At 38.6% G+C, this 21,827-nt stretch overlaps 3 protein-coding genes across 3 annotated transcripts; 1 reads left to right on the top strand and 2 right to left on the bottom strand.

Annotated features, from left to right (window-relative positions):
- Positions 1 to 66: 66 nt before the first annotated feature.
- Positions 67 to 9,750, bottom strand: mphosph10 (M-phase phosphoprotein 10 (U3 small nucleolar ribonucleoprotein)). Its single transcript, XM_088333714.1, has 11 exons — positions 9,582 to 9,750; positions 6,512 to 7,151; positions 6,257 to 6,429; positions 5,993 to 6,158; positions 5,587 to 5,728; positions 3,929 to 3,996; positions 3,701 to 3,838; positions 3,513 to 3,623; positions 1,636 to 1,743; positions 1,318 to 1,548; positions 67 to 327 (listed from the first exon to the last, which is right to left on the bottom strand). The coding sequence occupies exons 1-11, from the start codon at positions 9,665 to 9,667 to the stop codon at positions 181 to 183; spliced, it is 2,010 nt and encodes a 669-aa protein (XP_088189840.1). The 5' UTR covers positions 9,668 to 9,750; the 3' UTR covers positions 67 to 180.
- mcee (methylmalonyl CoA epimerase) lies at positions 9,703 to 14,046 on the top strand. Its single transcript, XM_088333715.1, has 3 exons — positions 9,703 to 9,791; positions 13,071 to 13,411; positions 13,637 to 14,046. The coding sequence occupies exons 1-3, from the start codon at positions 9,764 to 9,766 to the stop codon at positions 13,787 to 13,789; spliced, it is 522 nt and encodes a 173-aa protein (XP_088189841.1). The 5' UTR covers positions 9,703 to 9,763; the 3' UTR covers positions 13,790 to 14,046.
- A 2,270-nt stretch (positions 14,047 to 16,316) lies between these two features.
- On the bottom strand, positions 16,317 to 20,442 carry LOC148366889 (ferritin, heavy subunit). The gene is made up of 5 exons (XM_088333712.1): positions 20,168 to 20,442; positions 19,691 to 19,796; positions 18,360 to 18,506; positions 17,638 to 17,763; positions 16,317 to 16,720 (listed from the first exon to the last, which is right to left on the bottom strand). The coding sequence occupies exons 2-5, from the start codon at positions 19,790 to 19,792 to the stop codon at positions 16,559 to 16,561; spliced, it is 537 nt and encodes a 178-aa protein (XP_088189838.1). The 5' UTR covers positions 19,793 to 19,796; positions 20,168 to 20,442; the 3' UTR covers positions 16,317 to 16,558.
- Between the last annotated feature and the right edge of the window lie 1,385 nt (positions 20,443 to 21,827).

The raw sequence follows: 21,827 nt of genomic DNA, 5'->3' as shown, positions 1-21,827 counted from the left end.
TTTTGTTTTCAGCTCTCCTCCATAAATATCTGGTGCAAAGTTGGCTTTGAATAAAAAACAAATTAAAGCATTTAAATCTGTGTTTTATTTTAATATAAAACAATTTCAAGAATTCAGCGACAGAAGTTAATAAAAATGAACTCTGTACAATATAATTAATAGGCAAAAAAACACGAGTAACTATAATTTCAGTTTACTGGCAGAAACCTCCTTGCGTTTCTTTTTCGTAGGCTGCCCTTTGGTCATTTTGATCTGACTTTTCACTTGATCCTGGAGCTGGGAGAAGAAGGCTTGAGACGAGCGAAGTGCTTTATCCTTTCCATCGTCCTGAATCGAGAACAAAATATCATTTTTGTCGCTGTCAAAATGTCATTATTAGAAATACCACTGCTTACAAAAAAAAATCTAACATCTGCCGTATTTTCCAAACTATAAGTCGCAATTCTGGGCAGCACGGCGGCACAGTGGTTAGCGCGTGTGCGGCACAGTTCTGAAGCCACATTATTAGAGTATGTCATTTCACAGCATACGTTATCCGGGCTAACGTCATCCAAATAGCTTTGTAGCTCATTTTGGAGGAAATATAATTGAACAGTAAAGCACAGAGCATTTGCATGTACAGAAATCCCTTTTGAGCAGGTTAAAAATATTTACCTTGGCGAACTGTCACCGCCTATTCTTACTAATCGGGACATGAAAGTTCTTAAGAAAAAAGCATTTCGCCAAACTAAATATTTTCAACTTGCTCAAAAATAAATTTACTAGTAAAACCAACTGAACAAAAATGGCACAAAAAAGAAAATCATACTGCAGATGACAAGATGTAAGTGGTGAAAAGCAGAAAAATGGGGTGATGGTGAGTCTTATATAAGTGACGTAGAACCGAAATACGGAAGTTCTGGATTGTTTACCGTGAAAGTGAGTACCAAAATTTCATTGGATTTTGTGATTTGGCATGAAAATGACAGTTTGGAAGAATATCTCGTGATATTTCACGTTGTTACTGAAATTAACAGCAAGTCATTCATGTTACGTTTGTATACCGTAAGTATCAGCCCGTTGCTCTTAAAATTTTAAATTGCCTTTCAGGATGACATGTTTTTGGTGTTGGGTTTTATTAAACAAATTTCCCCCCAAAATAAGTTTTATATTGTGGTGCGACTTATATATCGTTTCTCCTGCGTAATTGTGCATTTTTTGGCTGGTGCGACTTATATCCTGAAGCGACTTATAGTCAGTAATATACGGCAATAAAAGCATGAAAGTGTGCTAGCAGATTGTCACGAGGGATACTTTTACATGACATTAAGAACTCACCTTGAGTATTGTGGCTTTGCCTTTTTTCTCGAGTTTCTTCAGGTCTTCCCGTACTTGAGCCTTTGATGCTTTTTTGTTATCGGCAAGGTTACTTTCTTCCTTGAGCTTCCTTTTCCTGTCTTTCTCCTTGATCTTGAAACGCTTCACCTTCTTTTTGAGTCGCCTCTCACGTTTCTTGTCCGTCGCTGTTTTCTCAGAGTTACCCAGAATATCGCCGCCTTTGCTTTTCGCCTTTGGTTGGGAAAAGGAATTTTTACATTTAAAGCATCATCTGCAGAATTTTCTGTACACCCCCCTAATTGATGATGTATTCCAAACCTTGATTTCCTCTGGTGCAAGAAGTGTAGCATCGCTGGCAGTGACTGGAGCCACATCTTCCATTGTGATAGACGGCAAGTTCGAAACCACCTTAACTTCTGGCACAGCCTTGGAGGAACAAAATAAATCACTAAGACCATGTCAAGAAAATCACAGCATAAGAGATGGATTGGTCATTTTTTTATCAGGTTTTGTCACCTTGCTTAATAGCTATATGCTTTTTACAGTAGATTTTACATTTTAGCAACGTTTGCTGACATTTTTTCACCCTCCGCACGTGTTTCAGCACCGTTTACTATTTCTGAACAGGGTTTATACACCTTCTTCATGGCCAAATTCAAGCACTTTTTGAGGGTTTTCAAAGCCAATTTTTTATTTCTCCAGTACCATTATAAGAAGAAATCCGGTGTGAATTATGCATTTGACAGATCTCAAATTAATATAGATTTACAAATGTGATTTTTAGTCTTGCGGGTGCGTTTGTCTGGACATGATTTTTATATCTTGAGTAAATGGCGAATATAGTTGTTTTCGAGACAGAATGACAGTTATATGAAGATTTTCAGTTGCAGGAAGTTGTTCCCATTACAATTAACCACTGGGAAACAATACCTTAGTTTTTGCATGGCCTATGATAAGTGTCCTTAATTGATACAAAATCCTTGCACTGATATACTAATTTATTTGTACCATGCCATGAAAAAGTATTTGACCCCTTCCTGATTTGTGTTTTTTACATTTTTATCACTCAAAAGGTTTCAGATCATCAAACAAATTTTAATATAACACACAGACAATCCAAGGAGATACAAAATGTAGTTTTTAAATGTGGATTCCATTTATAAACGCAACAAAAACAAAAAGTCAAAGCCTATTGGGATCAAGAGGTCACAGGTTTGATTCCCGACTCCTCCGTGTTACACGTCGAAGTGTCCTTGAGAAAGACACTGAATCCCTAATGCCCCCGATAAGCATGGCTGACGATGCTATCGGTGTGTGCGTGTGTGTGAATGGATAAGTGTGAAACCCATTGTAAAGCGCTTTGGGAGGTCTTCATTGACTTGAAAAGCGCTAATTAAATGCAGACCATTTACATTTATGTGATCCTGAACACACACAAATGTACTCTCTGCAGTGGCCAAGTCAAAGTCTGGTGATAGATGGCGTGGTGTGACCTTAAACCAGAAAACCTTCCAATATGGCAGATTTAAAAGAAAATCCCTCCTCAGCGTAGTGCAAGACTGATTTCCAATTACTGTATCGTGAACGTTTGATTTGTATGATCGCTGCCAAAGGTGGCCCAATTCCCCATTACGTTCAGGGGACAATTACTTTCACATAGGGCCATTGATTATTTTTAAGCTTTATAAATGGAATCAACATTTCAAAACTGCATTTTGTATTTCCTTGGGTTGTCTCTTGTGTGAGATTAAAATTGGTTTGATGATCTGAAACCTTTGTGAGTAAATATGCAAAAAACACAGAAATCGGACGGGGCTAATACTTTTTCACCGCACTGTAGCATGCACCTGTCCCCTTGGATGTGAACCGTCGGGGCAGATGATGCTTCATAGCACAATGCCGTATAAACTAGACCGGCTGCAGTTTATCACAAGGGACGAAAAATGCTATGGCAAAGCGAAGCCACCAGAGAGCAGTACCCGCATCATTTTAAGACAGACTTGTTGAGAAACATGGCCACAATTAATTACAAACCCTTCATCCAAATCCAATAAAGTTTTAAAACATGACAGTAAAATGTAAGCATTTTCAAGGATTCCAAGCCCCTGTACGAACCCTGAGACATTATTTAAAGTATGCTTAAACAAAGTATACCTAACAAAATTTTTTATGTGATATCTGAAAACCAAACTTACAGGTTTAGGTGTAAAGTGGTAATTTGAAAGTGCATCTAGCTTTAAGAACAGTGAGTCCATCAGTGTTTGTATTTCCACATGGGCAGGGTTCTCCACTTCCTCTTTCTTTGCCTTAGAGATCACAGTAAAGATGTCAGACATTTTTAAAAAAGGGTTTCTTAAAGTGGTAATATGAGAAAAACTCGAACCTCCATCTGCTTGAGGTATTCCTTCTCATATACTTCTGCTAGACTCTGCTTGCTCTTTTCATGGTCCAAAGTTAGTCTTTTTTTGTACTCAAACACATCCTCTTTGGGCTTCTCCTTTCGGACCACGTCGTCGAACACCTAAGAAAAGTGAAACCCGCAAGCATAACATACGTAGGTAAGAAAGGTTTGGCAATAAAAATTACGACTTATTGAGATGTGTACACCCACCTGGTCTTTAATTCTCTGTGTAATGATGCTTTCAAGGTTCAGTGTGGTTTCTTCTGTGATAGCAGGAGCTGGCAAAAAAAAACGATAAAATTTTATAGGCAATGAAGTCAAGTCACATTAATTTGTATAGTTCTTAATCGAAATAAGTCTCAAAATGGCTGCACATACAGTGCTGTTCAAAATAATAGCAGTACACTGTGACTAACCATAATATCTTAGGTTTGAGTATATTTTGTATTGTTACATGCCAAACAAGCTATCAGTGGGTGCAGTAAAAACAAACAAGACCCAACATTCGCAATAGAAATGCTCTGAAGGCTGTGCAAACTTTAAAGAGACAGGTTCAAAAAATTGCAGTATCTGCTGTTGACTGTAAAAACTCAAAACTATTTCTTCATTATCCTCATGCAATGAGGCTCTTTAACTCCACTTGGGGGAGTAAGAGCCCATATTAAACCCCACCCATACATTTGCGTATTACCCTATTTATATTACATTTTCCTTAGCACTATTTAAATACTCTATATCGACACGTTAAATTGGGTATTTTTGTATTCTATCTCTTTTATTTTATTATTTTATTTTTAAACACAAGGATACTGCTGGAAGTGTGAATTTCCCTACGGGGATGAATAAAGTATCTGTCTGTCTGTCTATCTATCTATCTTCAATTTCCAAAAAAAAGGTAGGAAACCAGTTTTTTGATACAACTGCTTCACATCTTTGTGTCAGAGTCAACCAACTTGTGGCACCTTTCAGTTGTTATTTCACTCCATGATTGCTTAATAACATTCCACAATTCATTTATATTTCTTGATTTTTCTTCTCAAACCGTTTTTTTATTTCTTCCATTTTACCAAAATTGATGAACTCAGAGATTGGTTGTCACAGTGCTAGTTTTTTAACACAACCCTTAGAATTTTTTGCTCAATTGCACAGCCTTTGGCGAGTGCCTATTATGAATGCTGGGTCTTGTTTGTTTCCTAAAACTCTACTGCACCTACTGGTAACTTGTCTGGCGTTTAACAATAAAAAATATACCAAAAAACAGGGATTTTCTGGGTAGTCACATTGCACTGCTATTATTTTGAACAGCACTGTACCACCATTACAACATCCCCTGATCTGAAACCTACATGAAAGAAATGAAAGGAGAAAAAAAAAACCAAGAAAAAAACCTTAGTATGAGAAAAAAAAAAAAAACAAAACTTAAGATTGAATGGGTCGCACACGAGGGAGACACTTTCAAAATAATACATTCGTACAATCAACAGTGTGAGTAGAGCTTTATATTTTCTCCCCTTTAAATTCATAGTTTTGGCAGTACCAGTATTTGCTTTCTTCTGTTATGTACTCTATTCTAAATATTTCTTTAAAAAAACAAAAATCGGTGGGGTTAAGTCTTGAGTGTTATGACTTATTTCTACATGAGAATGGTGGTAGATTAACTTAATTGAATGCTGCTTCATTTTACCCCAAAATTTGATCTTGTTTTCATTATGGCATGTATACTATGCTTATTTTGTCATTTATTTTTTCCATGTTAAGAATAAACTTCACCACAATATTCATCATCATCTATGTCAATAGTCTATCAAAAAAATGAAATAAATGATACTATTTTTATTTGTGCAACCACATTTCTGAATATGGCTTACCTTTCCGAGATTGCTGCTCAAAGTCCAAATCTTCCTCAAGCATACTGTTCTCCGGGCGGCTTTGTGCCTTCACCTCTCCAGAAAGCTGCCACGACTTCTCCGCCAGGGAGGCTTTTTCCAACTCTTGGATCTTCTGTGACATCTGCACATGAGTGAATGGTCAGCGGTGACGGATCATTTTATCTGCTCACCATGACAGCCAGTAATATGGGAAATCATCCATTTCTAATTCACTAAACCGAAAATTATTATTTAATTATCACAAATTGTGTGTAGTTGTTAATGAATCAAAACTGTAGACCTGGGCAGCATGGTCCCACTCGGAATGCAACGATGTTCTTTAATGCAACAGAACTTTAGCATGCACTAAATGCATTTCAAACCATTACAATGGCACAATAATTACCTTTTCTTGAATTTTCTCATGTGATGACTTGGATTCAGATTTTTTCGCACTAGCGCTTTTTCCGCCAAAAATATCCTCAAGGTCCTCTCCTTCACTGTCTTCATCTTGAGGAACATTAAAGGTCACCTTTTTAAGGGAGGCTTTTGCCAGGCCTCTGTCTCCTTTCCTTGTAAGAAGCAGAAAATAAATACATTGAAATGTGATAAGATGATCGATCTGAGATATGTAAACATACAAAATCAACAAAAATGTTATAAGTTTTACTTTTGGTCCTGGTCCATGCCAGGGTCATCATCATCCTCGTCATCAGATTCTTCCCCACCATATTCTTCTTGATGCATGCTGCTGCCATCCTCACTATCAAACTGCTCGTCTTCATCAGCAGCGGCCCCTTCAGCAGCACTAAAGTAGTCCTTGTACTTAAGGTCTCTGGAGCTCTTTTCCCAAGAATAATACACATCTAATAAATTTCAATTGACAACATTGTAAATACTATTGCACAAATGCATCAATACTTACATAGTCTTTCTTTTTCTTTATCTTAGAGATCATTTCAAGGTCAAAGTTTTCGTCCTCATCTGATAAAATGTCCTGAAAATAATCCACATCATTTTCTTCATTGTTCTCTTTCCCCTCATTCTTGTCCATGTCATCCAGAAATGACTCCATCTCTGACAACTTGAAAAACTTATCATCAACTTCTGATGGAAGCCCTTTCATTTTGGAACTTTTCACAGATGGTTTTCTCTGTTGTTTCTCACGCTTCTCTAAAGCATCAACATCAAAATCCAAATCGGAGTCCTCATCTGTGAAATCTTCTGCTTCGTCGACAGTCTTTCTTTTTAGCCTACCACGTGATACATCTTTGTTGTATTCTATACTTTCATCAGGCTCGCCTTCTTCTTCATCCATATCTTCTTCCTCCTCCAATATTGCTAACGTTTCATCAGACACAGCATCATTAACTCCGATTGTCAAGTGTTTTAATACAGCAGAGTTTTGCAATTCGAGCTCCTGCCAGATTTGCTCTTCATCAAAGTTCTCCACCTCCAACTGAACCAATGGGCTGCCATTGTAATGCGCTGGCTCCTGGGCTTTGTGCAGGTCATAAAGGGTTTTGGTGAGAAATCTAAAGTCAGCTGCCACAGCATCTTGAAGACTGTAACAAGAAATAAAAACAACAAAAGCCATCTTATGTTATTTTGAGATGTTTGAGAAGGGAGTCGAGAACCTTTTTGACCGAAAGAGTCATGAAAACAAAAATATGTTATTTTTATTCAGAACCACACCACACAATTCAAGAAAACCACCGAACCCGTTCTCCAAAGCTAATTCTTGAGCACATTTTATTTCACTGTGTGACGTTTGATGATATGCAAAATCTATGAAATAATAATGCCACAGACTGTGTCCCATAACAACAAATATACCACTTAAAATTAGTCTCTCCTGCAGTTACTTTAGCCTGAGGAGGCTCATTTAGACGGTCATGTTTGTTGTACATAATAGTTTTAAAACAAGTTGCAAGCAGATTTATTTTGTAAGAATGGCACAAAATACATCAAACTAGAAGGATCTAGTAAGGATCTATTAGACGGAGTGTGCTATATGTGCAGAGATCCACCTCCAAATTGCTCAGGGTCCTTGCTTGGCGTTTTCAGGCGTTTACAGTTTCTACAGTTCTGAGGGTTTTCATCATAACGTGTCTCAAAAGTGAAAATTAGAGCTGCACAATTTTGGGAAAAAAACCCAATTGCAATTCTTCAGACCAGTATGAAATTTTGATGCGATTTTCGATTTAAAAGAAAAGAGCATTTTCCTTGCTCGTTATGTTTTTTAGTGTATACTTACGTTGGCTGCATGACTTTTTATTGGCGTTTTCAGGGGTATTTACAGTTTCTACAGTTCCGAGGGTTTTCATCGTAACGTGTCTCAAAAGTGAACATTAGGGCTGCACAATCTTGAGAAAAAAACTATTTGCAATTCTAAGACCAGAATGAAATTTCGATGGGTTTTTCAATTTATAAGAAAAGGGCATTTTCCTTGCTAGTTATGATTTGTAGTGTATACTTACGTTGGATGCATGACTTACCAGTGTATACACTCTTCCGTGAGAATAATCAAAAGTTAGTGGGGAAAAAAAATACTAATGGCATCATGTAATAAACATGTTTTATAAGGAATACAGACACTCCCCTACTTACGACCATTTGATGTACGTAAAACGGTAGATAAGAGCATTTTTTTCAGGATGTTTTAATGAGCCTCCAAATAAAGGATTCTTAAGAGACATATCGCCAAAACAGGGTCTGTTGATCAACTAACACTGCGAGTGTAAACTGTAGTGGAAACTTTGCCTTATATCAGGGGTCAAGAACATATGGCTCGCAAGCCATGTATGGCTATTTTCATGAGTACATCTGGCTGTGAAATCAATTTTAGCTCAAACAAATCTTCTTTGTCGTTCTAATTTTAGAATGTAAAGAGTGATTTTAGTGCACGTGAAGCCCAAACAACGCTGTGTAAGCAACTCTTTCAGTCCAGTATATATAAGGCATAGTCTCAACTATAATATATGGTCAGGGTGTCACACCAACATACCCTGTTTCGGCTGTATGTCACTAAGGAATCAAGTTACAAGGGAGGTCATTCAATAATGCATGTTCACTGTTACGCCACCTCATGATGAAAACCCACAGCAGAAACTGTAAACACCCCAAGTTAGTGAGCCGTAGGAGTTGGCGGAGCTATGCACCTTCTTATCTCTCTCACCAAGCCCAGTCTGCGTCAAATGTAAATAACCCGGTATCCTTCTCGTTTGCAATATTTTGGGGCATTTAAAAAAAAAAAAAAAACACCACCGAACCTTGTTTTGAAACCGCTATTTAGGACATGTTGACAGTCAAATAAGCCTATACCCTCTTAAATTACTGCGAGAAGGATACACATTTTAGGTAGTATAATTCTATTGATAAGGGACACAGGCTCTAGCATTATCGTAATTTGATATATTTTATCAACATCTTATATCAAACAGTGAAATAAAATGCGCTGAAGAATCAGTTTTTGTTTGGAGAGCAAGTTTGGTGGATTAGTCGAATTATATCTTAAAATATATGGTGTGGCTCTTCTTTTTTTCTTTTAAATGTTTTGCATTAATTGTTTTTGGGTCAAAAAGGTTCCCGAGAACCGGTCGAGGGGCTCTCTGTGTTGCATAAATTGCACTATAATGGGAAAATTATAAAGAGGATTATCATGGTCCTTATTTGATCTCAGAGCCAGATGTGCTCATGAAAAGAAACATACAGTATCTGTATGCCTCGCGAGCCATACATCCCGACCCCTGGTTTAAGGAGATACACGATACAAGACATGATTACCGTGTCTTAGAACACATAATAGTAACTGAAAGATCCTAATATAAAATATTACCATTAATGAATCCACACTTCATCTCAAACACAAGCGTCACTGTGTATTTGCATAGTTAGTGTAAGCTAACAGTTAGCTTGGTCTTAAGATGACCTAAATGCAACTATGAAACAATGATCTCGCAAAAGTGCAACAAAACAAAAAAAGTAATACTTGCCTGAGAAAATTATCCGGATTCTTAGTGTTGACGTCAACTTTATTAAAACATTGTTTTAACGTATCATTTTCATTTACTTTGGCCATCGTTGCTCACACATGGAGAGATCCCTGTGTCGCACACGGAAAGGTCGTGTAGCAAAGTGGTTGCTTTGATTTTGTTCCGCCTGTTGGAATTCAAACATGGCGCCCACATTTCTGAAGGTTGCAGGTTGGTTTTTAATCTATAGGAAATGAAGTATTTTGGCAACTTTACTGTTTTTTCCCTCCACGTTGATATTAGTATATTATATATAATAAGATGTGAGGCTTATTTATAATTATAATTTACTTTATTGTCGTATGTGATAACAAAGTAGTGAACATTGTTTGCAACGAGATTAGACATGGCGCTCCCGGACATAAACCTAATAAAGACTAAAAATATACAAATATCAGGATAATTACTCAAAAATATCTACAAGGTAGTGCTTGGAAACTGGCTTAAGTTCAAAGTGCATCGCAATTAGAGTGCAATGTGAAATTATGTATCATAACAATAGTGCAATGGAAAAGTAGAGCAATAACATTTAGCAGTAACAAAATGAGATGTAAATAACACATTTTCTATACAGTGCACGTTTTTCAATATAACTCGCAAGATATTTATTTTCACAGACTTGCGCTCTTGTTTATGGTGTTGATGGCCCTAGGGAAGAATTGTCTCGGAGCCTGTTGGTCCTTGTTTTAAGGGACCTGTAGCCCCTACCAGAGGACAACAGGTCAGGGAGGTGGTGGCTGTGGTGAGAGGAGCGCTATACGAAAGACAAAAAAGGATGAGGGGGGGAAACAAACATCCATTTGTTATAGTCCTTATTCTTTGCTCAAGTCTCCCAGGTGGCAAGGAGCAGCCCACTTGATGGAAAAGCGGTCATCTCAGTAAATTGCGAGACTTGGATGAAAAAGTTTGCTTAATATAAAGTTAACTGACATGTGCGGAGTCCTGATCTCAACCCAACACAACGCCACAGGCGAGAAGACAGTCAAGAATACTGAGAGGGCAGGCCTTGTGTTCCATCAGTATGCAACTTATTGAAAATATATTGCATCATAATTAGCTATGGCACTCCGGAGTAAACACATAATAAAGACGTAATATAGAAAAAAAGGATTAAAAGAATTTCAGTTTAAATAGGCAAACATATTTACAAGGCATTGCCTAAAGACTGGCCTAAGTTGTAATAGTTCAATGAAAAGGAGTGGAACATTTAGCAGCAACAACATTTTCAAATGAGTGACCAATTTTCAAAATAATAGTATAGATTTATATTTTTCACAGTCTTGCGTGTATGTTTAGAGTGGTGATGGCCTAGGGATAAAAACGGTCTCTAAAGCTTTTAGTTTTTGTTTTAAGTGACCTGTAGTGCTTAGAGCAAAGCGGCGCCGCCGCAAGCGGCAGCCTTTCCAACAGCGCCCTGTTATCTCGCACTTTTTGTGATTTATTGTTTTTATTGTCTGCTTCTATCTTCGGTGTTTTTCGTCCCGTTTGACAACTACACTTTGGGTTACTTTCTATCCTATGGACATGGGATTTTACGCACAAAATACCTTTATTCGAGGAATCAACTCCTTGCCCTGAAGAATTCTCGTGCCGGCGTGATTAGATGGCCCTATCGTGGATGGAGAGCCCGGGCTAGCTAAGCGGTTATAAGTCTTTGGTACTGTCCGTAATCATGGTAAATGTGAACTCTCTACCAAATAAGACCGACAAACTGGCTGTGCTGGTGAAAAACATCAAAGCGCACAGGGAGTGCAGTTTGCTGTGTTTTACGGAAACGTGGCTCACGTCTAGCATCCCGGACGCTAACGTTGTAGCCACCCGGACCTGCTATCCGGATTTATCTGGCTTCAACGCTGTTAGACAGAGACACGGAAGCCTGCGGGTAGCAGGGAGGAGGTGGACTCGCTAACACGAGGTGGTGTATCCCTGGGCACAAAGATTTACATCTGCCGCAGGGACGTCAAACTTTTGGACTAGCGTGTGAAGTCATCCACTCCCCTGTGGCTAAACTACAACAAAGCACCCCGAGGCCATCCTGTCAATCTGTTAATAAACAACAAGGGAGACTGCTGGAAGTGTGCATTTCCCTTCGGGGATGAATAAAGTATCTATCTTATGTGTCTATCTACCCGGGGGCAACAGGTCAAAGAGGTGGTGGCTGAGGTGAAAAGAGTCCTTTATAATGTTGGCTGAGTTGCGGTATTGTAAACCGGCAATGTCCTCCAAACTGGAAAGACAGCAGCCAATAGTCTTCTGGGCATGTCTTGATTACTTTCTGTATGTTTTTTCTGCCCGCTGCTGTCCTCCCAGCATATCATATTCATATCATCATATCATAATCATGGTGCCATATGCCAGGATACTCTCCACTGTAGCTTTGTAAAAAGACACCAGTTCCAGGTATTTCTTCCTAGGCCCTCTCAGGAAGTGGAGTCTGCTGGTCCTTCCCCACCACAGGCATGTTGTTGGCAGACAAGGAGACTACGTCTGAGGACGTGCACGCCCACAAAATTGAAGGAGTCTATTCGCTACACAGTGTCCATTGATGATGAGATCCACAGGATCTGTGCTTGGATTTCATGGTGTTCAGTATTAGATTATTTTTCCAACACCAGGTTGTCAGCATTTCCAACCCCTTCCTGCCATTTCATCCCCATCAGAGAATAAGCCAAGTTCGTTTCGTCAACGTACTTGACATCATTTTATGGGATAGGTCGGTGAACAGTCCGAGGTATAAAGGATGAACTGTAGAGGGCTCAGCATACATCCTTGGGGCGAACCGGTGCTCAGCTATATAGTGGAAGAGACATAGCGGCAAAGTTTCCCAGCCTTTTGGCAGTAGGAGAGCAAGTCCATAATCCAGCATTTGCTTATGTATATGTGTGCTTGTTACGTAGAATTTAAGATGGTCTAAAAATCATTCAGAGAGTAATCAATACAGCCCAGAAGAACACTGTCAGCTATCTGCCCAATCTAGAGGACACCGTCAGGTTGCGATACCTCAGCAGAACCATCAACAATTTAAAAAACTTCCCATCCCGACCACAACCTCTTTCACCTGTTGGGGAGGCGCTATAAGTCCCTGAAAACAAGGAAAACAGGCTTGGAGTCGGCTACTTCCCCAGAGCCGTCACCACTCTAAACAAGTGCACAAAACTGTGAAAACATATTGCGTTTTATTTTGAGGATTTTTCATTTTTATTGGTGCTGCTAAATGTTATTGCACAAAACTGTGGACATATATGTCTTGCGACTTACTTGGGAGATTTTTGTTGCTACTTAAATGTGATTGCAATTATTTTTATTACACTATTGTTACAATGCCCTATTCTTTTTCATTAATAAACATTTTACTATTAATATAATGTAGGTCAGTCTCTGAGCACTTAAATTCCAGTAGACAAACTATTTGTCCTAAGCTCATTGTCTTTCTGCTCCCTCCGCCCCAAGTTTCCAGTGTTTTTAGATATGCTCATCGCATACTTTTGAGACACCATTCGACTTCAGCATCCCTGCATCAGGGCATCCCTGGGTCAGTGTGGAGCTTGGGCAAGCTGAACCATATTGCCATTGCTGTGCCGGACATAGAAAAGGCCACAGCCCTGTATCGAGACGTGCTCGGGGCCAAAGTGAGTGAAAAAGTACCTTTGCCTGAGCATGGTGTTTTCACTGTGTTTGTGGAGCTGGGGAACACAAAGCTGGAGCTTCTCCACCCTCTTGGCGAGAAAAGCCCAATTTCTGGATTCTTGCAGAAGAACAAAGCTGGCGGAATGCATCATATTTGTATTGAGGTTAGCACAAGAACTGCATACTGTATACTTTCCGGCATTATTAGAAAGATTACATGAGTTTACACTGTTTAAGATTAGATAATTATACAGTACCCTGTATATTTAATTAAGTCCAAAACTTCACGCATTTTGATTATTGTACAAGCCGGTTAGCAAATTAAAAATTATGGTAATAATAACTGGTCCGATTCCCCTTATCTCTACTAATGGAATATTCTGTTGCAGGTTGACGACATCAACGCCGCGATCAAAGACCTGAAAGAAAAAAACATCAGAACTCTTTCTGCAGAGCCACGAATAGGAGCTCACGGGAAACCAGTCATGTTTCTTCACCCCAAAGACTGCGATGGTGTACTAGTCGAACTGGAAGAAGCATAATAGAAAATCAAGTATGTCCATGGTTGATTTTTCCAACTCCAGAAAAAGCACAAGCGAAAATTGGCTTTGACTTTTAAGACTGTGGATTCTGACACTTCTCATACGTCAAATCAGAGGTGGGCAAACTGCGGCTTGAAGGCCACATGCGGCCCCACAAGCTTTTTCACTTGGCGTGCTAAACAAAAATGGTCAAATTATGATGAAAATATATATATAATAGTAAATAAAGTACTAATAAAAAATATTTCAGTACCTTTTCCTTGTTGTCTCTTTGTGTGTCTACAACAAAAATACTACAAAATTACTCAGAAAATATCAAATTAAGTGCTTTAAAACGAGCACCTACTTATTTTGCATTTTATTTTTTAATAATACAAAAATAATACAAGAAAACAACTAGAGCAGTATTATAAAAATACTCCAGATATACTACAGAAATACTAGTATGGAAACACTACAAAAATACTACTATGGGAACACAAAAAAATATTTCTGCAGAAATGATACAGAAATGCTCCAAAACTAAAACTAAAGTGATACTACAAACATTTTACATATATACTACAAAATTACCACTACAGTGATACTATAAAAGAAAACTTCTTCTACAGAAATATCACAAGAAAAATACTACAGACATATTACATTAATTCTACTTTGGTAATACTACATAGATACTACTGAAATATTACAAAAATACTACTATGGAAATACTACAAATATTCTACAACAATAAAACTACAGTTATACTTCAAAAATACAACAGAAATACTACAGAAATAATAATAACTACACCTACAGCAATACTACAAAACAAAATATCAAATTTTGGGTTTTGTGTATTTTTTTTTTTTGTGACACGTGTTAAAAAAAAACACACCACATTTGTGATTTGTAATTCAACTACTTGGGGGAGACAGAGGAAGTTAAAAACAAAACAACCGGATCCGGAACACAAGCCGTTGTATCAAACTAGTTCATTTACTCAAGGACCCCATCTTGAGGCCAAAAGTTGGAACTGCCTCGGTCTCAACGCCAGCATCAAGTTGAAAAACGCTTAAAACTTGTCAGGGTAATTGAGAAAGAATTCTCCAGAATCTGTCTGATTTATTTTATTGGTGAGGATTTTTTCCCAGTGTTTTTCTGTTGCTTATGAATAAAAATTCGCGTTCTTGAACCGATTCGAAACTCGGCTCTTGCCGGTGCAAAACAGGGCTACACAACCAAAGGTTTACGGGCAGAAAATGGATACCCTCATATTAGCTTGGGGCCACAAGGTAGAGAACATTCTCACGGGGGCCAGAGTAGTAATCAAATGGAATGTATAGTGTGCAATAGACTTGATTTCACAAAGGTGGATTCATTTGTGGGGCAGCAGTGGCTCAGGAGGTAGAGCACCCGTGTTGGGATCAAGAGATCGCAGTTCGAACCCCAGCTCCTCCGTGTTACATGTCGAAGTGTCCTTGGGTAAGACACTGAACCCCTAATGCCCCCAATAAGCAGGTTAGCGCCTTACATGGCTACACGGCCGCTATTGGGAAATGTGAAGCACACTGTAAAGCGCTTTGGGAAGTCTTGACTTGAAAAGCGCTATATAAATGCAGATCATTTCATCATCCGTCAGTTGGAAATCCTTCATAGATCTTAACTAAACATCTGGGGTCAGTTTCACCGAAACAGCTGTAATGTTGCACGCCCCACTTTTCAATATATTTCTTAAAAGGTATAAAATGTTAAATGGAATTTTATCCCACTTCATGATTATGTCTCAATTGTTGATTTGATTAGAAAAACAGAATTTCTCATTTATATTTGAAGAGGTCAGAATATTTTTGTAAGGCACTGTAAAATGTCACTTAGCATCTGGTTACTTAAATTAAATGGACATCAACCACCGACATGTTTGTTTCACTTGTTTTCCCCCTCACTTGCTGGATTGACTTCTTTCAGGTGGCCCACATCAGTAACAGAAAAAAATGTTCATGCTAAATATTAAGTGAGTTTTTCCAGTATTATACTTTATCCGTTTCTACTTGTAGGCTAGCCTAACCTGCAAATTATCAATCCGGCTGTAACGGGATATTTTCTAAGCACAACACATTTATTCAACAATGGAAAACATTTTTTTCCAAGTTTACTGAACGTGTTAAAAATGTGTTTAACAGTTGAGTACATGCGGCTTTACATCTGAACAAGTTCACCAAAAAAACAGTCAAATGGGAGCTATGAAGAAAAATATGCTTGCCTCAATTGATACACTGCTTTAAAATATGAAACACACAGGTTTTAACAGTACACGGGAAATAGTATCAAGGTCAAACTACAAGGCTGGACCTATTGAAGCTGAAAAAAAAAAAAAAAATCTCAATTGCCTAACATGAAACCAGACTGGAAATCAGCTTTCACACCATTACTATACTTTAGCGGCGAAACCAGCATTTGGTTTGTATTTATGATTAAAATGACAGATGAGGTAGAGACTTTTAGATGCCTGCTTCACAGACTACAATAAAAAAGGGAGACAAAACAGCTTTAAGGTGGTTTATTTGTTCTTATTGACAGCTCATAATGTTAATCAGTTAAGAATACAAATACCAAAAATGGGTAGCTGAGGGAACCAGCTCATCGTTCTGAAAACACAAGCTCACTTAAGCGAAACCGGCATGACAGAATAAGTTATCCGATGATTTACATACTGGACACCAAGCCTTATAATGGATTTACCTTTTCAAAACAAAGCAATATGCAAGTGTCCCAATCGGGAGGAATTTAGCCGCTGCTTTCCTTCCCCATTGTATGTTTGTCAAACAAGTACTCTGCCATGCCATTCTGTGGTGCCCCCATGCGCCGCAGGTTTGACACCCAATCCGCCAGCTCTTTGATGGACTTAACCTGCTCATCCAGGAAGTGAGTCTCGATGAAGTCACACATCTGAAAAGATATCATTGGTAAATATAAAGCGCTCTCCTGTGCATTAAACTAGTGTTTCAATCTTTTTGGGAGCCAGGGCACACCGTCAATCAAAACATTTTGTTTTTTTGTGCGAGTTTTATGTTGTTTTTATTAAAACCTTAAATTATCACATTGCTAAGTTGATAGTAGAAATCTTTAAACATTTGTTGTTGTCACTGTAGCTCAGGAGGTAATACACATTTAATTTTACTGTATTTTAAACATGATGATTTTCATAGTTTACTAGAAAAATACTTAAAATGATCCAAAATTATTTACTAGTGGAATTTTTTGTTGTAAAATCAGAAAAACTAAAAAAAAAAAAAAAAAAATAAGTTATATTCACAATTCCCTGTATTATACAATGTAAACTAAACAGGCCTACTCAAAATTTGGTAAAAATGTAAAAGTTTCTACCCAAGGACTTAGGATCTCTGACTCTTCTTGCTTGTCCTGCAACTGCTAACCATGTAAACCAGTACAATCGGATCCATGTGGGGGAGCACACTTCTACCCAAAAACTGGCCTGTAGAGCGGGATGGGTGCCACCAAGATTAACTTGCCCAAGACACACCTAAGGAATTTGTGCCCAAACATCCCTGGTTAAGAGAACTGTGAAAAAACATGAGCGAATAGTAGTATGCAACAAATAAAATACGACAGTAATCTGATGGCACCTACTGATATGGACGTATGCTACTGTCACTCGGCAGATTACTGGAAGAAAGCGAAGATGCCTAACAATCGCATGTGTTTTTGAAAAGATAAAATTGATAAATTTCCTGTGGCACATCATACTGGTGTGCCCCCGGCCCACAGATTGAAAAAACACTGAATTTAACAGCTGACATTAAAGAGAAACATTTTTCTCCATTCTTGTCATGTTTAAAACTCACATGTGGGTCATTGTGATCAGAGCACAGTTTGTGCAACTCCAAAAGCGACTGGTTGACTGTTTTTTCAAGCTGCAAAGCGCTCTCAAGAGCCTCGACACCGCTGCCCCATTCATCACGTTCAGGCTTCTGCAATGCAAAGAAGGACAAAATAATACTGTTCAAAATCTTGAAAGCCTTAAAACAAAGCATGTCATGCACTTTCCGGAAAAAATCAACATACTAACTTTGTGTACTGTAACTCAATGCTAAATCTATTCCACCCTGGTCATCCTGGAATGGGGATTACCACTTGTGAGGCCCCTTCTCAAGGTTTCCTTTTTCCTCGCGCTGAGGTTTTGAGTTTTTCCTTGCCCGCATGTTGGTTAAAGATCAGGCGATGGTGTAATTGTAATCCTGTGCAGTTCTTTGAGACATTTTTGTGATTAAGGGCTATATAAAAAATGTGACTTGACTTGTGTGACTTAAACAGATGGTGAATAATATTCAGTCAGGCTTATCGCGAGTTTGCAGTTCAACGGTTTTATACTTTGTCTTTGGCCTGTTTCTGAACCTACAAGAGATAAGCAGCTCCCAACATCCCCCACCCAATCAATATCTTCAGTCTTTACTGCACTCGCATCTTGCCGCTTCTGATAACGTTAAAGTAAATGCAAAGCCGGAATTATTACCATTAGTGTCAGTCGTTAAAAAGAAAACAAACAGGAGAAAAATGAAATCAATACCCGAACATCTTGAAGGAAGATCCTCCCACCACGCTGGTTCTGCAGTTTCATGAGTTTCTCCGCATGCTCGCGCTCCTCGTGCGATTGGTTGAGGAAAAACTTGGCAAAATTGGGTAAAGCCTGGTCATCACGATCAAAGTAGTAACTCTGCCAACAGGAAATTCGGATTGTTAAAGTCTGAGGTACTCATTAACTTTAAGCTTTCCGTAGAAAACAAACATGTACTTTGAAGTTAGCATTTAACACAAACCCAATGAGTAGAACTAGTCTAATAATTATATTTTTAGATCCATTTTTTTCTATGGGGACCACATGCCTTTCTGATTTCTGAGGACTGGCTGGGGTCGAATTGTAAAAGAAAGTGCCACAATTGCCAGAGCACCCAAATGTATTGTTTTCCAGAAAGTCACGATCAAATAACCCTTCTGGATTCTTTACAGAACAAAGTACAGACAAAATATAACACTATTTATGAAATTAATATCAGTAGAATCTTCACGAAAAAAAAAAAAAGTCCATGGAACATAAATTTTACGTTGTGTTGTGCAGTCTTACGAGGTCCAAAATGAGCTTATTTATCAGAGCACTGGACCCCCACTTCTTGAGAAAAGGCAGTATACTTTATCTTCTTAGAACACTTTTTAGTCACGGTACCAGAGACTGATGTTAATTTCATTATGCATTTCACATACTACAATTACAAACTATTCAATTATATTCTAAACATCAGAAATAACAAATTTATTGTAATTGCAACGTGAAACACACAATGAAATTAGTCTCTGGTACCGTGACTAAAGAATAAGGAGACACAATCCAATTGTCTTTACTATTGGACAACTAGTAATATCGGCGACAGTCGAGAGACCTGCTCTCTGACCACCACGACCCGGGATTTGTTTCTGTTACAACAAAAGTCTGTCTTTTTTTGTGACAATTGTTAATTAAAAATGCTCTCTGGTATGTTTAGGCGGTCGGAGGAGGGTCTTATCCGGTAGTTTGACAATTATTTTTTTTTAATCATTTTTGTGAATCATCAATGTTCAGTTGCAACTTTAAAAGGGTATTTCAAATGACAGTTCCCTCTTCCTAGCCCTGGCTTTGTGTTCTAAGGGAGAGTGACAAACAAGACAACCTTATCTAAACGAGCTTTAACCTTTGATAAAAAATTACATCACCACCAATGAGCCTCAGCTTCCACATTTGCAGATGCCATAGTGTGTGGAGAGAAACAAAATGCTTAGGAGAAAATCTAACAAAACAAACAAATAATAAAAAAAAAAACCACTAGAAGGCCGTGCCTTTGTGAAAGGTGTTGAGGACACACTCACCATGGACAGGTAAACATAGGAAGCATACAACTCCAGGTTGATCTGCCTGTTGATAGCAGCCTCGCAGTCCTGGTGGAAGTTCTGTCTCACCTGGGAACTCATTGTCCTTGAACTACAGAAGACATTCGTTTGATAATTATTCTCGAGCGAATGCCACGCGCCATTGATACACTCCCACAGTATAACCAGTGTGCAGGTGTACCTAATGATTTGGCCGTGTAATTATGTAACATGACGCGAAAACAAAAACATTCAAGCGAAAACTGATAAACAGCAGTTACGTTTTCATTAACATTTTCTTTGTTGAGAATATAAGGCGGGTGACAGTTAACAAAGAATTCGAAAATTTAGAGGGAAGGAGGTAAACAAGCGCACAAGGTTGTAGGCCTCACGAACGACATCAAAACATCTTTGTTAAAGATGGCGGCCATGAAAATAAACGTTCATACACACGAGTAGAAAGAGTTTTCGTCTTACCTTATTGATGGCCTTAGTTTGCGAGAAGGTCGAAAAAAATTAGGAGGAAGTGCGTAGTCGGGATAAACAAGCAAGTTAGCTTAGCGTGTAGAATACCCTAGTTAGGTTGACTACAAGTGTTTAGTTTTGGTAAAATGTGTCAGTTTGGTCTCAGTGATGAAGATAAAGACAATGAAAAGGTTGCCGTTCAAGCACTGTTGAAGCAGGTAACCTTCACTGTCAGCAAGAAGACGTGACTGGGGTGAGTAATGGCTTCTCGGCTTTAACGTCATCCGGAGTGGGCGCGATGTATGACGTATTCGTCCCTCCTTTGAGGGCGTAACCGAGGCACCGACATGACGGTTATTCGGTCTTTCCAATTCTTTTTATGAGGATTCTTTTTCTCGGCAACGTGTTAATGACGCTAAAAATACCTTACGTTTTTAAGTACGAGACCAGGTGGAAACATTTGGTGGCCTGGAGAGGAATGGGTGCCACCAGGCTGTCTGTGCCCAAGACACACAGTAGGAAATGCCCCTACACCCACATAAACAGGGTTGGGTAGGGTTACTTTAACTGGATTACTTTCAATTACTTTTGGATTACTCCAATACCAAATATGCTAATAAAAGACAAAAGAAACTAAATATGAATAAAATTATGACTCACAACACGTGGTAAGCTTTCTCTCCTGGCTTTGATCTCCGGCAAAACTAACATAAAATGCGACAGAAACAAAATGAAAATAAATCCAAACAGATTGCCGACATCATTTTTGCCGTTCCGTGTATTCCGTTACTCCCCAAGCCTGCACAGTATATAAACATACTGTATATATATTTATTTTATAAGGTATATGAGGTCAAGTTAAGTAATGTATATTATGTTTATTTGTACAGCCCTTGGCAGCACGCTGGGTGAGTGGTTAGCATGCCTGCGGCACAGTTCTGAGGTCATGAGATCAAATGCAGCTAATGGCCTTCTTGTGCGAAGTTTGCATGTTCTCCCCGTGCTTGCGTAGATTTTCTCTGGGCACTCCGGCTTCTTCCCACATTCCAAAAACATCCATGTCATGTTAATTATACGGTCCAAATTGTCCCTAGGTGTGAATGAGCTAGTGAGTTGTCTGTCCCTTTGTGCCCTGCGACTGGCTGGCAACCAGTTCAGGGTGTCCCCTGCCCACTGCCCGAAGACAGCTGGAATGGGCTCCAGCACCCCCGCAACCCTACTGAGGATAAGCGGTGTAGATAGTGAATGGATGGAAGTATAGCCCTTAATCACATAAAGTCTCAGAAAGAATTTTGGTATTGATTCAATCTAAGTAAATACATGCTAGTATTGATCGATACTGATCCAGTACCAATACTTAACGCTTGGAAATGTCATGATCATGAATTATTTTCAGCCCCACCTCAGTTAGTTTATATTTAAGATGAACACAGCACCAAGATTTCAGGCCCTGAAATGTTTTATTCATTATAACGAAAACACTACAATTTAAACATCACAGTCCGAGATAATAGAAATATTTCTATTACAATCATTTCAAAGGGCAGCACGGCTGGATGGATTTCGTAAATCTTTGCCCCCTGGCTAATCATAATTTGTGAAACGGTAGCTAGCTGGCGTTCAGACTCCAACTCAGAGTATGATAGGCTAAACCAACAGTTTTCTCAAAGAC

The sequence above is a fragment of the Urocampus carinirostris genome, chromosome 4 (assembly GCF_059441175.1).
Source record: "Urocampus carinirostris isolate Australia breed hairy pipefish chromosome 4, RoL_Ucar_1.0, whole genome shotgun sequence".
Lineage (NCBI taxonomy): Eukaryota > Metazoa > Chordata > Actinopteri > Syngnathiformes > Syngnathidae > Urocampus > Urocampus carinirostris.
The sequence above is the reverse complement of the archived record's forward strand: the minus strand, read 5'-3'. Positions and strand labels throughout refer to the sequence as shown.